Source organism: Microtus ochrogaster, chromosome 10 (genome assembly GCF_000317375.1).
Source record: "Microtus ochrogaster isolate Prairie Vole_2 chromosome 10, MicOch1.0, whole genome shotgun sequence".
Classification (NCBI taxonomy): Eukaryota; Metazoa; Chordata; class Mammalia; order Rodentia; family Cricetidae; genus Microtus; species Microtus ochrogaster.
Window position 1 is genome coordinate 72,334,546 of NC_022016.1, and position 19,200 is coordinate 72,353,745.

General features: G+C 42.0%; 1 protein-coding gene across 1 annotated transcript in view; it reads left to right on the forward strand.

Annotated features, from left to right (window-relative positions):
- Fyb2 (FYN binding protein 2) overlaps positions 1-16,026 on the forward strand; it is a 107,632-nt gene extending 91,606 nt beyond the window's left edge. Inside the window, 9 exon segments of the mRNA XM_013348492.2 lie at positions 725-788; positions 1,816-1,914; positions 3,345-3,396; positions 5,281-5,336; positions 10,939-11,025; positions 12,420-12,513; positions 14,880-15,036; positions 15,121-15,154; positions 15,526-16,026. Coding sequence (XP_013203946.1) covers positions 725-788; positions 1,816-1,914; positions 3,345-3,396; positions 5,281-5,336; positions 10,939-11,025; positions 12,420-12,513; positions 14,880-15,036; positions 15,121-15,154; positions 15,526-15,538 — 656 coding nt within the window. The 3' untranslated portion in view covers positions 15,539-16,026.
- The last annotated feature ends 3,174 nt before the right edge of the window (positions 16,027-19,200 follow it).

Genomic DNA, 19,200 nt, shown 5'->3' on the forward strand with positions numbered 1-19,200 from the left:
ACATAGGAATAATTTTAGAGAACATTAAATTCAATACTTTTTTTAACCTTCAACTTTATTGATAGCTTCATGAACACACTAAGATAATAACCTTCAACTTTTATTGACTTGTTATGCTTTCAAAAAAAAACAGATATATCTATATACACATTGTATGTACAATGCTCACTTTTTAATGAGAGAACAGATGTGCAGAAGCATAGAGAGAAGTTCCAGAACTCCGCATACTCACTGTGTTCCAGTCATGTTTGAAACTTTAATAGTTATACGTTGAACCCAATACCATTTCCTCTGGACTCCATTTCCAGGCTACAACCTGCATATGTTAAGCTTACAACCTGTGTATATTAATCTTACGCGTTAGGCTGGTGCAAAGGGAGACATTCTTCAGTATCCGTGGGCTTTCCTTTGTTTCCCCAGTGTGTAGCACGCTGTCTCACGCACAGATGACAGCTGTTGCGCACTAACTGTGGGAAGGAAGACAGGGAAAGGAATGTGTCTGTTGAGAAACCAGCTGCCTTTGGCTGAACCAGAGCCCACATGGAGTCACACGCAGAAGACGTGCCCTGTTTTCGAGTCTACAGAGCTCTAGAGATGCTTATGAATTTTTACCACGTGCTTACGAAAACAGGCATATATTTCAACAAAAATGACTTAACTAGAGAGAGTTGAAAGTACTTGGCAGTTCACAGTGCTTTGTTGTTTGTGTGCTCTTTGGTTTCAGAAGAAAATAGTGAAGAAATGTATGAAGACATCTACAAAACAAAGAATAATGACCAAAAGCCAGAGTGAGTTTCTTTCCTAGGTTTAAGTTGTAGGCTAATTGTGTTTCCTGTTTACCTAGTAAGCCCGGGTTTGAGGCGTAGCCCCATCTCCCACGACCATCCTTGAGGGAAGGTTATGTGGAGTGGTGATAAGCTATTGAAATACTACATTGTCATTGGCAGCATATTCATCATCGTGTGCACTCATACATCATAAGATTGAAGATTTATTGCTTTCTCCTTTGAGAAAAATGTTCATTTTCAAGAGTAAAGAGCTTTTGCTTGTTAAGAAGTGTTTGAGACAGGGGAAGCAAATAACAAGAGAATTTGTCTTGACTTTATAATTGCTTTTCCAGGATCAAAGCAATAAATATAACTTAGCTTTGGTCTTTGTGAGTTAGTCAGACCGACTCCAGGATTTGGAACTTACTCACTGGTATTGCAAATGATGTTTGTTCAAATGGTCAACATTGGCCAGTCTTACCTAAAAAGAGCAAGGGAAAGCAAAGAGCATAGTCCCAGTGAGGAGTCTGGGGATTGAGGGCACAGTGATACTAGGCTGGTTATGTGGGTGAACTCCCTTTTGACTCCATCCTCCTAAGCCAAAAGGATGTTGAGAATTTCGGCATCAGCTGGCCCATTGGTACATTACCGCAGCTGTACACTCGGTTACTGGAGACAGTTAAGGACCAGAGATGGAAATTCCTGGAGCCAGCACTTCTCTGAGGTGTCTCTAGCCCCATTTGGAGTGTTTCCCCAAGTTATTTTCTCCTCAGAAAGGAAGATTTTACTTCATAATCTCTACAAAAATGAACACTATTTGTGGCAGATGAATGTTTGTACACACTATAATTACTCCCTCCATGGTTGCCTCAGATATGCCTCATATCAGGATCTCAGCAGAGCTCACTCCTTATTGCTGAGGCCTTCCCTTGTCCTTCCTCAAGGGAGTCTCCTTGGACGTGAGACTGGCGTTCTGGTCCTTGATAATCTACAGCACTGTGTCCCAATCCTCAAATGCCATGCTGTTTTATCTCCTCGTTCCTCTCAGTGTAGATGGAAGGACAGCGCTGAGAAGATTGCAGCAGCTCTTTAGGAAAGAGAAGGGCGTATTCGGGATGAAGAAAGCCAAGTCGAGAGAAAATGTCAGGTAAGCAGTCCCTTTAGCCTTTCCTCCTGGCTATCAGCAACACTGACTTGCAGACGGATGGTTGCTGTTTCCTATCTGAGTTTCAGCACTGGTGACAAGTGCGTCAGAGTCCACAACGATAAAGGCCCCAGCACATGACACCCTAAAAAACTCATGAGAAAAAAGTTACTGTATAGGCAAGCAAGATCCAGAATAAAAAGTCTGTAGCCATCCTCAGCCCCTCATGTCATAATCACGAATCTTACATGTGTACACAGCCATGTTTACTTTGTCTCTTTTGAAAGCAGCAATCCAGGTATCATGTGGGAGGGGGGAACCTGATCTGCTGAATGGCCGGTGTATCTTAAAATCTCGGACTTAGAGAGATCCGGTCCCCATGTAACCTCCACTATTAGTCTTAGGCTCCAAATTAACCAGTAGTGACAGAGACAGGATTTTCTTCCATTCATGCTCACGGGACCGCGCTCCCCTCATGGGTGCAATGGAAGGGGACTGTATGATCTCTGGGGACAGGCCTCTCTGCACGATATCAACACAGACAGGTCTAGAGGTGTACTAGAGAATACTAGAAAATAATTTGCCAAGATCATCACCTGCACTGAGGTGGACTGAAACTATTCTCCTCTAAGGTTCTTCCCAATTACAAAGCCTTGGAATTTTGTGATTTTAAGTCCAGTCGTCTGCTAGAACTAGATCTCCTGAGAGATCTGATGGGCAGGAGTGTGGGCACTATATCTTAGTTAGTCTGGACAGCAGAAGAGACTATGATTTGATTGTCTGTCTCCCTTCAGGACAGAAACACTATCCAATCATCTTACTCACCCAGCATAACGGCCTGGCTCACGGATCCTAAAAAAATATCTGTAGTTCTGAGTTTAAATTAAAGGCATCAAATAAATAGGTTTTTTCTTTTTTTCTATATTTTTCTTTTCCCTTTTCTTATCACACGTCTCTTTCCACATGACCTCTTAAGCAATGAGAGAAGAAAAGAAATAAATCTAGCTGGGCTACATGTCCTCTCCCACTGAGAAATTTGCCATCTTATGTTTCCACCGGACCTGGGTTTCTCTGGGGCCATCTTCCTTTTGCTTATAAAACACAGATGAGCTGCAGTCTGTGGAGTCCCCATGAATTAGTTCACCTGTACACTGTTCTTTCTCTTCAATCCTCACACTTGTTCAGTAGATCTGACTATATCGTAGAAGATTCCAAGGCAGCCTGAGTGTTCTCGTTAGCAAGTGGGTTACGGGCAGTCCACAGGAATGAATGCACTCATTTGGAATGGAGTAGAGCCAATCAGAACAGAGCTGCAAGGGTCTCACTTCAGTACCATCTGGACTAGGGCACCTGCCATCAGGATGGCATTTTGGATATATCTGATAATTGTGCATAACTTTGTTCCTTGACCTTTTTTGTCTTTTCTCCATTAGCAATGGATTTTCTATGTCACTGCCTGACTTAGGTAAGTAGCGTTTATTTGATGTTGTCCACTGATATTGTTGTCTTTAGGACTGGTGTGCTAGGGGTCAGCAGAAGAGCATTGGTAATCTTTCCTGCCTCCCCAGTGACAACTGGAGCCGTCAGAATATCTTAAAACAATGGCACTTCCTGCTTTGGAGAGATGAGAAACATTTTTCTGGCACTTCCACAAGCAGATGTTGCTGTCTTTATAGGAGGCTCTAGGACCCACATCTGTGTGTTGTGATTGGGATTTGTCCCCAAGACTCTATGAATCTTAGACATTCTGCATTGGTCCGCATACCTCTGGTGGATTTGATAGCCAGATTAAAACATGGTAAACTGAGTATGGACATGCTGCAGGCTGCACACTAACTGAAAAGGAACCGGTTACTGGAACACTGTTTACTATGCTGTTAAAACAACGCTGTGTAAGTCACCACAATGGCTGACATAAAAGATGTCATGTATTGACACGGCACTCGATACATGTCCAGTCCACGGGATCTGTCAACAACAGAGGGCTGTGTGCCTTTTGTTCATTTTTTAGGTTCACGGGCACTAGCAGGAAAGTTACTTCTGTTTGTAGGAAAGTTACTTCTGTTTGTAACTGTGACTTAGTGATTCAAGCATCAGTTCAGAAATATAAGCTGCCACAGCAAATAACAAAGGTTACTACAGACGTGACAAAACTGCAGCTCTCCCAGATAGTGTCATAAAAAAGTGTTAGAGGCAACTTGAACTATGAATGCATCTTACAGATAGATTACCCCTAATCCTCAAATCCACAAACCAAATTGCTCCAAAGTCTGAAACTTTTTTATTACTACCATAATTAAAAAATTCTATACCTGACTTCATGTGACAGGTGTGTCTCATGGCAGGCACAGTAAAGTACTGTATGAAATTACCATTGGGATATGTGTATTAAGTGTATATGGAACATTATACTAATTTCAAGATTATATTCGGCTGCTATATCCAAGATACTGTCTCTACATATCTCATTGTATATATGCAAACACTCTAAAATCCAAACAGATTTGATGTCTTAAATTTTCTTTCCTAAAGCACCAAAATAAGTGATATTGAACTCTACCCCCCCCAAAGCTTAAAGGTATTGAGATAAATTAGTAGAACTAAGAGTGACTGTGGATGGTGAACATGGATCGTGAGTATATCAGACTGTCCCAGACTTGTTCAGATGGCGAACCATCTGAAAACCATGGAATTCTATACTGCATGGCAGTGTGAACATTACGAGCTGGAAATGTCTCATTATGAATTCTGTATTAACTCAGACTCAATGTAATACAGTAATATTGCAAAGGGACAATCACTTCCAACCAATACAATTTTGTATGTGTTAGGAAGGCATCAGCAAAGACATTATCATCCCCACCCCCACTGGATATTAAGAAAAGCCCTCTCAGCCGGGTGGTGGTGGCTCACGCCTTTAATCCCAGCACTCGGGAGGCAGAGGCAGGCAGATCTCTGTGAGTTTGAGGCCAGCCTGGTCTATAAGAGTAAGTGCCAGGACAGGCTCCAAAGCTACAGAGAAACCCTGTCTCGAAAAACTAAAAAAAAAACAAAAACAAAAGAAAAGAAAAGCCCTTTCAATATGTTAGCAATGTAAATTATTTTTCAGTTCCAGAAAATGGGGACAGTTTACCATGTTAACGAAATCAAGCTGATGTCATGCACAAGCAGGTCAGGTGATCAGAGAGTGCCCTGTGCCCTGCTTTTTATTCCCTCTGTTGAGTTTCTTCCCGCCTGTCTCTGTAATCAGATAACAGGCTTGAGGGTGCATCTGGATAATCAGGTCATTGTGTATAATGTGGAAAGCTCGAGTGTAGAAATCATACCTAATATATATTTTTTGGTCCTGTCTGTGCCCTAGGAATTGAGTCTCAGGATGTCATCATCTACGACGACGTGGACACCACAAGCGAGAAAGAATCAAAGTAAGACAGTTCACTTCACTGGTCATCTCTGCTTGCACCAGCCACGGCCTGGTGTTTGTTAAATACATCACAGAGCCAGATCCTGGGAGACTGGACAGACATTTCCTAAGAGAAAACAATAAACACCCCCCCCCCCATGCATCCCAACAGTGGTACAAGCCAAAGGCATAGGAGCTTCAGGGTGTTTTTGTTTCTAATCTTTGAGTCTGGAGACTTGGAATTGTCAACACATTTAACTACTAATCTTTTGTGTACACTGCAAAATACAGGGTAGCCCGGGCTGTTTGACAGAACCGTTTCCAAGGTCTAAGTCACTGTCACCTGTAGAAGGGAAGCCATTCTTACCTCGGTGCCCCTTGTGGCTTCTTCCTTCCCATCTCCACTAAGCAGCCGGTGATGGCGGTCTTTCGTTTTCATCCTACCTGTCCCTGCTCACTCTATTTGGACTTGTGCTGCGGTCTTGTACACTCACTAATAATCCTTTGTTAAAACCAAGAGACAGTCCATACTTGGATTTTCCTACAGTGCTTTACCATTTGGTTATGCCATCCTTAAAGGGGAAAAGGGTCCTGCTCTTCCTGTGTTTCCAGGTAACGATTTCATGTTCCTCCTCTTGGCTCCTAAGCTTTATGGGAGTTCTGGGTCAACCATCCATATCTAGCGTGTTGTATGTTCTTCGGATGTCCTGTAACAGCTTTATTCTCCCTTCGTACACTTCTTGCTTTTCCTTTTTGCAGGACAAGGATTGATGCCAGGTTTTGTGTACGCTAAGCGAGCATCCTGCACAGCCTCGTCCTTTGTTATTTCACTTTCAGGGTTTTGCTAAGTTGTCTGAGCTGGCCTTGGACCTGGGATCTTGCTGCCTTAGATTCCCAAGTAGCTTGAATTACAGGTGTGATTTCCCAATCTTCACCTCTGTATGTCTTTTACTGTTCTCTCACTTATATCCAAGATTCAATTATAACCAAAACATCAAAATTTATATTTTAAGGTCAGATATTTTTCTGAGTTCCAGTAATCCTGCAAGGCAACGCTATCTAAGTTCAGGAGGTCTGTAATAATGCAGAATACCAATTTTTTTTGTCCAAACTTTTCTGCTAATCTCTGTTACTGATTAGAAACACAGTCATTCTTATGCTATATCCCCAAGCTCCTCCAATCTCCTGCCCTCCCTTCCAAGTCCTTGTTTTAATGTTTTTCGAGTGTTCTCGCTTCTTCCTCCACCACCCAGCCACAATTCCCACTTTTGCTTCTAGGATTCCTGCAAAAGTCCCCGAGTCGCCATTTCTCTTCCGTTTCAGCTTTGTTTTTCTGACGTCTCAAAGCTACAAATATAGTCACCAGCTTTGAACCCTCAGCTGTTATGCATCATTCTCAAAATGAAGTTCTCACTGCCCCAGGCGGCCCCTCAGTCTCCCCCACACTCTCTCCATTCTACATCACTGGGCTTTCAGATCTTTCAGTCATGTGGCCTGACTAAAAAATGTAGTGTGTTAAGTTGGGTTTGTTATAGAACTGCTCAGAATAATCTGGACTCTCAAGATGGTAGCTTTAGTGTCTGCTGGAGTGTCGGCATCTGTACTGAAGCAGTGAAACATCATAGTAACGTTTGACAAGCGGAGGCTGGGGCCAAGAGGAGAGGTGAGATACAGAAGCTGCAGGTTGGTGGACGACCACATGCATGGAACACACTGTGTTTGCAAAGTTTCTGGAATAAGTATGGTGGTGCATGCTTTTAATCCCAGCACTCTAGAGGCAGAGCCAGGAGGGTTTCTATGAGTCTGAGGCCAGTCTGATCTATACAGCGAGTCCCAGGCCAGTCAGGACTACATAGTAAGATTCTGTCTGAAAAAAAAAAAAAAATCAAAAGAAAGTTTGTTGGAGCAAAAGGCATACAATCAGAAAAGAAGCCAATGTAGCATGACATGAGATTAGAAGGCAGGGAATTTTTAGATAACAGCCCTGTCATACCAAGTTAAAAGAATGAAACTATTTCCTTGAAAAATAGTTTGTAAAATTAAGTTATAAAGTACAGTAAAGCCAACCCTGTCCCCGTATTAGCCAAGCAGCAGAATATGGCCAACCCTGTCCTTGTCACCATGTGCATACCCCTCGCCTGCTTACTGGCCTCACCCAAGGTGAGTGCCTTCCCTGCTTTTGTTCTTTTCCTGTTCAAGACAAAAACAGATTAATCGAATTATAATCTATAGATGACAAAAATTCTGTTTCATTGTAAAAATGATTTCATCCTTTATATAGAATTCTGAGCCTGATTTTTCTCAGATCCACTGTTTTGCTACCATAATTCATTTTTTCCCGCTCTTTGATTAAGACTCTGTGCACATGTGTGTGTCACATGAACTCATCCTTTCTCTTGTCGGCCGGTACTTAGCTCCTGAGTGACTTTGTTTGTGATCAGCACTTCCACAGACATAGACTGATGCATCCTGTCTGCACTTGGAAGGGGGATACAGCCCACACGTGGAGTATAAACTCACAAGTGCCAGCCTAGCACATAAGGGTTCGCATTGACTCCCATGTTGGCACATGGAACAGAGAGAAGGCATTTTTACCAAGTGGGCATCTGTAATTGTATCACACTGCTCTAGTAACTGGCATGCCTAACAAACTTCAGTGTCGGGCCTCACACTCACGTCCCCCTATGGAGTCTGTTGTAGCTTTTGATTGCTTTTCTCTTGTGTTGCTGGTAGTTTTCTTCATCTTAGGTTTTAAAACAATTTGGTTTTGGACGCAGCTATTTTCCCACATTCCTCAGTTCCCACAGTATCTTCTCCAACTGTTGATTAGCCTTTTCAAGTTCATTTCTAATCTTCCAAATAGGATTTTAAAATCTTAATATATTTTAAACTATCATTTTTTGACTATTGCTTTTATATCTTCTAAAGAACTTTCTCCTAGCCCATCTGACATTTTCCTATACTCTCTTCTAAAAGTTATAGCTTTGCCTTTTAAACTTTGGCCTTAGATGCACCTGAACTGATTTTGTTTCTTCTTGGCTTTTGAGACAGGGTTTCTTTGTGGATCCCTGGCTGTCCTGACACTAGTTAGCTCTATAGACCAGACTGGCCTTGAACTCATAGACCTTGAACTTGAATCCCCCTGCCTCTGCTTCTGCCTGTCAAGTACTGGTTTTAAAGGCATGTGCCACCACTGCCCTGCAGAAGAGAGGCTTCCCTGACCCCGAATTGAACCCAGGCCTTGGTAGTGAGACTGCTGAATCCTAACCACTAGGCCACCAGGGAGCATCAAGTATCTTTTGAATTTTGTGTTTACAATGAAGGGGTAACCAGTTGTTTTCTTCTATATGGATAAATGTCCTTTGCATGATTTATCGAATGGTCTCTTGTTCTCCCCATCAATGCCATTTTGTCACACCAAGGTTCTCAGCACCTGAAGTCTGTTTCCAGGCTCTCTGTTCTCTTCCATGGTTGCTTCTGCAGTGTGAACGGAGCTGCATTTTCTAGTTCTTCTTCCTTTCTGCTGCTCTAAAACATTTAAAGACTGGGATATATTGTCTTAGTAGAGAGAATAAGCTTGGATATGGGTGCTTGCCCTGCTTGCTCCTTTTTGTACTCATGCTGCAGCTCCTTTTAAATGGTTTCACACACAGAACATACTAAACCCCGTTCTGTGCCTAGGATTGTGCACAACTTGTAGTAGACCCAGGTGGACTATGTCTGAGTCCCATCTTCTGTGGGCTAGAGCAGAGGCAGACAACTGAGCACACGTGCGGCAGTTAGAAAAGAAGTGATGGCGAGAGCCTTCTTCCAGGCTCCAAAGGTGGTGAAACTGAGGAGGGGGAGGTCTCCACCAAGTCCTGATGGCCTTGCACCTCTCAGTCGCAGCTTCATTGCCTGAAAGGGGCTAAGTCCTTCCTCTCCTGATTGATGAGCCCCATGACCAGAGTCTGAAGGAAAGGTGATCTTGGTAGCAGAGGCTAAGGCAGGGGAGTAGCAAGTTCAAGGCCTACCTAGGCCACATAGTTTGAGGTTTGGGATATACTTAAGTCACAAAGTGCTTACTTTGTACATTCAAGTCCTGAGTCCAGTTCCCGAGACTGCATACTCTGAAGGGAATCATAACAGAACGTCCATGAAAATGTGAAGCTTCTCAGACATGTACCTTTGTGTTTATAGTCTTCCCAGGGCAGCTACTGAAGTATTTAGGAATGTCAGCACTATAGACATTTGGATGGTTGGTAGAAGGAGATTCTCTTGTTTTTCCTTTTTTCTTTCTTTCTCGTATCAATGATGGACACCCCAGTAACTTAGAGAAGAGGATTTTGGAGTAGTAGCATGGTGAAAGACTATGGACTCTGGAGTCATAAATGTGCACCCACGTTGGGCAGCACAACCTCTTCTGCCACCACGGCAAGTTGTCCAGCTCTCTGGTCACCCCTTTCCCTTCTTTGGAGAACTTAGAGTGGCCAGAGGATTAGCAAGTAGTCATATGAAAATGGAGTGAGTTATCTTATATAAAATGAGCAGCAGGAGACTTAATAGATGCTCAAATATTTCCAACCATTCTATAATATCTGCTTTTCCGTGCATGTTTATTTATTTATATATAAACACATATCACATCACAAACTGGGATCCACATGGTAGAAAACAAGGTCTTGTCACTTTATTTAATATTATACTTTCCAGACCTATCCATTTCCCCACAAATTTCATTTTTATTTACAGCTAAAATTATATTGTATATATGTACCCCATTTTAGAAAAAAACAACTGTTTTTAATTGTGTGCATGTGAGGGTAGTGCCCTCAGAACTAAAGAGGTGCTGCATCCCCTCGATCAGTTCCAGGCAGCTGAGAGCTGGGGACTGCGCTTGGGTTCTGAGGAAGACCAGCACATGCTTTTAACCACTTCCCACTTCGCTGTCCCTCCAGCCCCTGTGCCACGTTTTCTTTATTCAGTCGTCTGTCGGTAGATACCTAGGCTGGTTCCATTTCCTTCTTACTGTGAACGCTACAGTGAAGAGAGTGTGTGGAGATCACTGTGGTAGACAGGAAGTCCTTGGGTATATCCCCTATACCTGGGTTATGTGATACTTTTTAGAAAACCCCATTCTTATTTCCATAATAGTTATGCTATTTTGTACTCCCACAAGCATTAATTTTTGGTGATGTTAGCCATTCCTACCGGGGTAAAGTGCATCCTTAGCCATTGGTGAATTGCAATTTTACTGGTAGGATTTACACTTTAGAGGACCCTCCCCCCAAAAAAAAATCTGAGGCTCAGAAAGGAGATAGATATGATTACAAGCTAGCTAATTTAGTTTCTGGTTTCAAATTTGGGCCTCTAAAATGAGAGACCAGCAGATTCAGGCCTGTGGGCCAGGGTGGCCTGCTATTTGTTTTTGTAAATGAAGTTACAGCAGTGAAGCTGATAGTTGCTATAGAGAAGGTAGCTTGTAAGGCCTAAGATGCTCACTATATAACCTTGCTGTGAATATGGAAACAGATTCTGGATGATGTTTAAATCACTTTGGTCACTGACCTAGAAAGCAGCGGTGATTCTGTAAATGTTTATTAGTTCGATCTTAATTTACTTGATCAAAACATTTTTCTCTTCAGAGATGAAGATAAGCTAAAAACTTGGAAGCCTAAGTTTTTGACATCAAAGGGGAATAAAGGGGAAAAGGGCAGCAATGGATCCAAAAGGTAAGGACACAGTGAACTCCCAACTCCACCGCTCAGTTTCCACCTCTTACCAGCTGTCTGCTTTTCTGGTTCCTTGTCTGCAGCGAGAACTAGCAACACTTCACAGTAAACTGAGAGGAGAGAGACAAAGGTATAAAACACGGTTCCTCCCTTTCATCTCAACCTCCTTCCTACTCCCCACTGATGAGAAAGAAGAGAGCATGGGAGGTAGCCCTTAGCAAACAAAGATGGCCTTCCAGTCTTCCTGTCTGTGGCCACAGCAGCATTCCTCCAGAAGGACAGAGATTGACTAGAGCACCAATTAGGACTGACTGACATGGGTTAGTTGTGACCACAGTTAGGGTTAGAATGGAATCGGAATCTTTCAGCTTGGGATCTAACCTCCATTCGTGTGATCTGGACTACACTGGCAGCTTCGGCGGGTCAGTGCGCTACATCATCTGTGCTTACTTAGCTACATTCTCCTCTTCCCATTTGCTGTGCATGAGGTAGAATGGGGGACTTTGACAGACTTCTTGGGGGAATCTTTATCAGGAAACCAATGGTTTTCCTAGGGTATCTCAGAAGAAGCCAGACATTTGTCCACAGTGAATGGAAACAGTTCGGAGTGCAAAGGCAGCCCCTCCCTTAAGTTTATTTTTTCCCAGTTTGGAAAGAGGTATTCAGACTGGAAAAGTTGATTTTTTTTCTTTTTCACATTAAATATCGTAACTGTTTACATAGCATTGCAAAAGAAAAATCAGGAAGTGCAATGTCAGGAAGGAAAGTTTCTGACCCCTTTTCCAACAGTTTCATCTGTCATAAATTCCATCTTTTTGGGAAACAATTTTCCAGTATTTTTTTTTCTTAAACTGACTTAATAAACTTATTCTCAATTTGAAAATGCAATTATGAGGCTATCATTGTCTATGAAGGGCAATGGATTAATACTTGGGTTCTTTTATAATGGTTTCTAGAACAGCTTATTCTTCCAATAAGTACTAAGTGTTTTCTGTATTAGTTAACACATCACCTACTCCTCCACGAGACACGTTATTTCTCTTTTCCCACTGCTCCCCTTGCCACAACAGTCTCTCTATACCAAACTGATCTCATTTCATGTTTGCTTGCTATCAAGATTGTTAAAGATATAGCTCAGTGGTAGAATGTTCCTTCAGTATAGATCTTCAGCACTGGGGAACAAACACATATGTTTGTATAAAATGGAAAAATAATTGTATTACCATTTTCAGTAGTTATGAAAATCTGCTCTAGTAGAGGGGCGTGTATATTATGCAAAATTATACATACACAAAATACTGAGTTTATCCTGAGACAGGAATGACTTCAGAGACTCACAAATTTAGAACTTTTGGTATGCTATACTTTACCTTACCCATGTCATTTCTTGCCAGTTTTTCGCCCAGAAATTTCTTCAGAACTAAGAAGCACAACTTAGAAAAGAATAGAATGGAAAAAGAAGAAAAACTTTTCAGAGAAAGATTTCAGGTATGTTATCTTCTGAGAGTGAAAATTAACAAAAAACTAACACGCTTGACAATTAGAAAGTTCTACTCTTAAAGGTTCCATTAGTTTGCTGTGTCTCAGCTATGCAAAGATAAAGATATGATCTTTGACTGATACGTTCCTATATTGGCATGCCTTTGGACCCTACTATTTCACCCGGTAAAGCCTCAGAGATGTGGTTCACAGCTCTAGTCAGATCTCACTCCCCAGCACATTTATGCAATGCAGATGAGAAGAGACCCTTTCGTACTTCAGCTCCCAGTGTACAGCTGGATGTGCTACATTTGAGCGACAGTCTAATGAGTGAACGAGTGAATCAGCATGTGAAACTCACATCCTTCCTTCAGTGCTCCCAAGTTGGCCCGGTCCTTCCTGATCCTATGTGCTGCCAAAGTGAGAACTTTGAACTCAGTAAACATTTCAAACACCATCCCAATGCTAGATGTGGATTAAGAGAGAGAACAAATTCTGTCAGTCAGGGCTTACTAGAAATGTTTCTAGATAGTTTCTTCAAGTCGTGGCCACAGGTAATCTTTGTTTCCTCTCCTCAGATTCTGTCTCTGTTCTTTCTGCTTTGGCAACAAACTGCTCACGATTCTGTTTCTAAAAGAGCTTGCACCTCTACCTCACCTTGCATCTCCTTCCTCCGGGCACCGACTTGGTCGACTCCACATCTGACATCCCCCTGCTCCTTTCTCCATCTGGTGTGTTCACTTATCAAGACCCAGTTGAGGCATCTTCTCATTCCAGAAAGACCTGCTCAAACTTCTGCATAAAGAAATTGCTCTGCTGCTAATCTAAATACCAACTTCCGGTACAGTTCATCATACTAAACTGGGAGCCTCTAGGGGACAGAGACCATCTCATGCTCATATCCATGTGCACAGCTGACAACCACTACCTCACACTTCATGAACATCCCAAACTGTTTGGAAAGTGAACTAAAAATAAGACAGACTATACATAAATACATTAACTGCAGATACAACCTACTTGGCCAAAGTTGATAAGTTGTTATCTGAAATCACCACATGCTAGGATGTTATTTGATTAGATGAAAAACAACAGTATAGCAATCTCTGGTTGAAAAGACCCCTATCATCTACCAAGGCTTTCCCCTTTGGCCTTGACTGCCCTGAATGAGACAGAAATCCAGTCTCCTGTATGTCTATGAGTCTATTCCTAATTATCTGAGGTGGTCTTCCAATTAGCTTTAGAAAAATAATGCCAATTCAATCCAGCTCAAATTAAAAATACTGTGTTGACAGGACTTGAGGGTGCAAAGGTGAGGAACACTCATTTTAAGTTTCTTTTTAAAAGGCAGTGTGTTTACTGGATTCTCTGATAGGAAATAGTACAGAGTCAGCAGTAAGCTGTTCTTGGCCATCACAAAGATATCAGAGGTTGTTGGCAGCTGAGTATTTCAAGTAGAAAACAAAAAAGAGCACTCACATGAGCAAAGGCCTGGAGAGATGGGAGCATGGTGTGTTTACAAAGCACCCTGGAGCTTCCTGGGGTTTCAGTAAGGACACAAACTAAGGGACAAGGAATGACAGTAGGCAAAGGACCCTGAATATCAAGCCAAAAAGATGTGGACCTCATCCCGAAGGCAACAGACTTCAGAACTGTGTAACTAAGAAGGTGACCTACTTAAGATTTGTTTATGAAAGCACTGAGGATTCCTGGAGAGAGGAAGAGGAGTTAGAGGTTTGCGAGGGTAACAGGTGATGCTCGTAGTCGGAAGAGACCTTACACATTATCCTAATCTGCTAAAGGAAACACCAGTGACCAAAGCTACCTATCAGTGCAGGAGAAGGTGAAGTATCCATAGGCCAGCTCATCAGGAAGCAATCCTGTGGATTCAAAACTATTTCCCACCAGGGACTGCTCCTTCATAAATGCCTGTCCTCCAGCATACACACGCATTTCCTCACATACCCGACTACCACCATTATAAAGGACATGTTCTCTGAAAAGGTTTGGATGGGGCGTCATCCTGAAACAGGAAGCTAACTCTACAGCTTTGTTTAAATGTGTCCTCTCCGGAATTTGGAGGTAGCTTTGTTACTGTTTCAGCATACCTGGAGTTAGGGTATGTTCATGACCACCAGGACTTGTTCAATTATGTATCGGTGGATGTGAAAACAGCTTTAAAATGTAATCACATTAGACAAATGTTTTGGTCTGGATTTTACTATTATTTTAAAGAACTTTCACTATAATACCCCACCATTTGTTTTGTTAGTATCTAGCATCCTGAATTTTAAGGTTACTCTATTGTATCTTCCATTAATTCTGGTATAATAACCATGCAAGCATGCCCTTACTATAATAATTTCTTATTTTAGTATGGTAAAGAGATTGTGGTCATTAACAGAGCAGTAGCATGCTCCAGTAATTCACGAAATGGAATATTTGATCTGCCAATAACTCCTGGAGAACAGCTGGAAGTCATCGACACCACTGAACAAAACCTAGTGATATGTCGCAATTCCAAAGGCAAATGTGAGTTCATGTTGAACTGTTTTCTAATATTAAAGAATTTTCTCTAGAAATCTCAGGTTAGTAATGTGAGCTTTGTTTCTACAGATGGATATGTGCTCATTGAACACCTACACTTCAAGTAAGTTGTTTAATTTTATATTCAGTCATGAGTTCCAGGTATACTAGTCTTAAGGGGACTTCTGAGTTTATTTGAAATCCAGCTATGCAGTTAGGCACGGTGGCTCAGGTCTTTAAAACCCAGCACTCGGGAATCAGGCGGATCTCTAAGTCTGAGGACTACACAGAGAAACCCTGTCCCCAGTAAACTGAGCCATGCAGCACTATTGGGAGCCGCATCAGACGAAGCTGCATTACTGGCTTCCTCAATGCAGTCGGCAAACTAATATGCAGAGCCCATTTGTAAACAGTTTTTAAAAATCATCTGAAATCTCCTAACTGTTCTATTGGCCATCTAGTTCATACGCTTGCTTGTTCTCTTTTCTGTCCCAGGCATCAGGGCTGACCCCATTAGGAAGATCTGCATAAGGCAGGACGTGCCCAAGTCCCACAGCACGCTTCCAGTTCCTGTGTCAAAACAAGATGTGCTGTGGAGACTTCTGTCAGAAACTCACAAGAAAACCCTCAACATGTCAGTGTTGGTTTTACTTTGAAAAAGTTTGTCTTTCAATGTCGATTTTACTGCTGGTTCGAGAGAATGCGAAACAGAACGTTAGTGCGCGAGCACTTGTCTAGTGAGCCATAGCCCAAGTTAGACATCCTGCCGTATGGTGCCTAGTGTTAGTGCACATTTACATTTCATATGAGTTCTAAGGAATAAAATAATGCAACCATGTTACTTTAAACAAACAAAAACCCACCTGAGCCATAATTGTTTGTTTGTAAACCAAAGTAAAAGAATGGAAGATAAGTACTACTGAAGGGATCAGTTTGCTGAAAAAAAAATATTCTTTTCTAAATTCAACCAGAAGTATTTTTTAGAAGAATTTGAGCATATTTAACAAAAATGGGAAGATGTATATACATGCTGTATCATGTTAAAACTTCCTACTGCCTAAAATAGGGAAAATTATTAGCTTGTCCAAATGTATTTTATGTACATGACAGTACATAGAAACTGCAGAGCTGTAAATAACATTCTGATTCTACCTGATATGCACTGTATGTTAATAAATTCTACGTGTGCTTTTAACTGTTAAACTGTAAGTTCATTTCCTAATTTTCTAGAGGACCCAAGTTCAGTTCCCAGCACCCACATGCAGTAGCTTACAGTACCTGTTACTCCAAATGAAACAGCCTCCTCTGGCCTCCAGAGCACCTGCACTCATGTGGTTCATGTTCCTGCAAACACGTATGAAGAGTCTTCCCATCTCCTTAAGCAGCAGGCATGACGAAAGAAGTTTTTTCTGACATCCTCATCCGTTCTACTTCAAAGCTAATTTTTAAGTGTCTATGTTCTTCCATCTTCCCCTACATGGTCCAGATGGTGCTCACCAATAAAAGCCACGTTCACTCTAAAACACATGAATCAGAGGTATTTATAGAGGTCAACGCTTAGAGATAAAACAGGTAGTAAACACTATACGCGGAATGAGTGGCTGGCGGGTTGAGGAAGGTGTTACTGGGAAAGTGGCACTAAATGAGTGGGATAATCCTTTTGTGCACTGTGAAGACGTGCTGCTCTTGCTGGTTCAATAAAGAGCTTAAATGGCCAACAGTAGGAAGGAAGAGAGCTCTAGGATAAAGAAGGCGGAGTCACCAGGAGGTTGGGGAGGAGCAAAGTGAACTTGCTGTGCTGAAGAAAGGTATCGAGCCCAACACTCATAAGAAATATAGGTAAATTTAAGGTGGAAGAGCTAGTCAGTTAACAAGCTTAAATTATGAGTATTTATAATTAATAATAAGTCTCTATGTCGTTATTTGGGAGCTGGCTGGTAGGACAGAAAATTCTGTCTACAAGTAAAGCTTGAAATAACAACACAAACCAGGAAAATCTATATTCTTCCTGGGGACTGTGAATAAATTCAGGCAAATGGTATGCAGTAGGCCTGGTGGGAAATGGCAGAAACAGCTTCCGTTAAAGACTGGGGACCCATTCAAGGATTAGGTTAAGAGGAAATGCCAGTGTTTGTGGAGGGGAATTTATGGTTAATAGGGCTATAGATTATGAGAAAAAAAAGACTTCTTTGCAATATTCATCAGGGGGCAGTTCACAAGGCCCCTCGCCTAGATGAGCTACAGGCAATCAATGGCTTCTAAAAGACAGACTCCATCTTCTACAGGAACAGGCTCCCTGACAGGGTATGTGAGCCCAAGGAGTCAGCTCTAAACACATGTACATAGGAAGAACACTAACTGCGCTCAGTACATTTTGTGTGTGTGAGTAAGAAAGAGAGAGAGAGAGAGAGAGAGAGAGAGAGAGAGAGAGAGAGAGAGAGAGAGAGAGAAACAGTAGTTATTATAGAAGAGCTCATGAACTGGGGTAGGGGTAGCAGAAATGATACAATTACACTACTCACATTCAGAATTCTCAAAAAAAAAAAAACCTTAAGAAAATACATGGCTCGTTTGTTGCCTTTGGAAATGAGCCTCCACGGGCAAAGACAAATGTGGCCTTAGCATGTCATCACAAGGAAACAGAACCAGAAACAAGCAGGTAACATCCACCAGTGCCTGACACGTTAGACTCAAAACTGAAGTCAGTCACAAGAGGTCACCAAGGTCACTTCACTTTGATCACAGGAGCAATTAATTCTAAGCATGCACTCAGCAAACAGTGCACCTAGTTTAGTTTCATTAAACAGATCCAGCTGGATAGAAAGGCCTATGCTGACTGCAGCACCCTGCTCTCACCAGCAGTCATCCGGACATAGGAGCAAGCAAACGTCAAATAACAGACATCTGCATAGTGTTTCATCTGCAGAGTCCAGAGTACACATTATTTTCAGCAGCCTAAAAATGGACCACATTTTTTAACACAAAGCAAGTCCTAATAAATTTTAAAAATGTATGAAGGAATTCCTAGGATTCTACATGAACACAGTGACTAAAACTAGAAATGAGAGTGCATAACTCATGAAAATACAACAACTATTGAGCAAAGAGTAGGACATTAAAGAAAAGAGGGAAATATCAGGATGTTTAGACCCAAATGCTAGCACCTGTGCTATTTTCTGAAATCTTTCTACAGTGGGAACAGTATGGTTATGAAACTGAAAATTTACCTGAGCCATCAGTCCCAACACTCACCTCAGAGTCGGCATGAGTGCGCCAAGGTTTGGGCCATATCGTCACTCCAGAAGTCAGTGCACATTCCAAGCCTTTCCCTTGCCAATCACCCTGGAGGTCAACGTGTGCGGCCAAGGCTTTCCCTTCCACTTCCCATCACCTAGAGTCATTGCTCTCACCAAGGCTTCAGCCATGTCCATAGTCCTGCTGTCACCTAAGCAAAGCCAGATCGCTGCAGCCACTTGGCCTGTCATTTCTAGTCTCCATCGGTGGATTTTATGTCGGTGCAGTGTTGGACATGAAGGACACACCTCCGCTGCTGGGAGCCAAACGTGGACTAGAAACCTGGGTTAAAAGTTATTTCTCTTTTGTTTGTTCTGCTTTATTGGTTAGTACATGTTCTCTGCATCTTTGGTTTCGTTAATATTTTAGTAGTTTACTTTTTCATATACCTACTCATAATCTTGTATATTATTAACTCACTGTGTTTTAACCTGTGTCACCAGAACGGGACTCAACAGTTACACACACTGGCTGCTCTTCCAGAAGCCCCGACTTTGATTCTCATCACCCACACGGAAGCTCACAACCATCTGTATCTCCAGTCCCAGGGTACACATGAATAAGTGTATTAGTTCCTTTTCTGTTGCTAGGAAAACAAAACAAAAACATGTCCAAGGTAACTTATAGTCAACCTTCAAATAATCCAACATGACCATTTAAAACAATGTCTCGCTCCTGGTACCAACTTCTGTACCAGTTACTTCTCTGTTGTTGATAAAACAAGATGACCATTCCATCAATGATGAAGAAGCATAGCAGTTAGCAGTAGGCATGGCTGCACAAGGAGAAAGTTGAGTTTGTACCTTGAACTGCAAGCATGAAGTGGAGAATATAAACTTTGAGATGGGCCAAGCTACATCTCAAAGCCTGGAACCA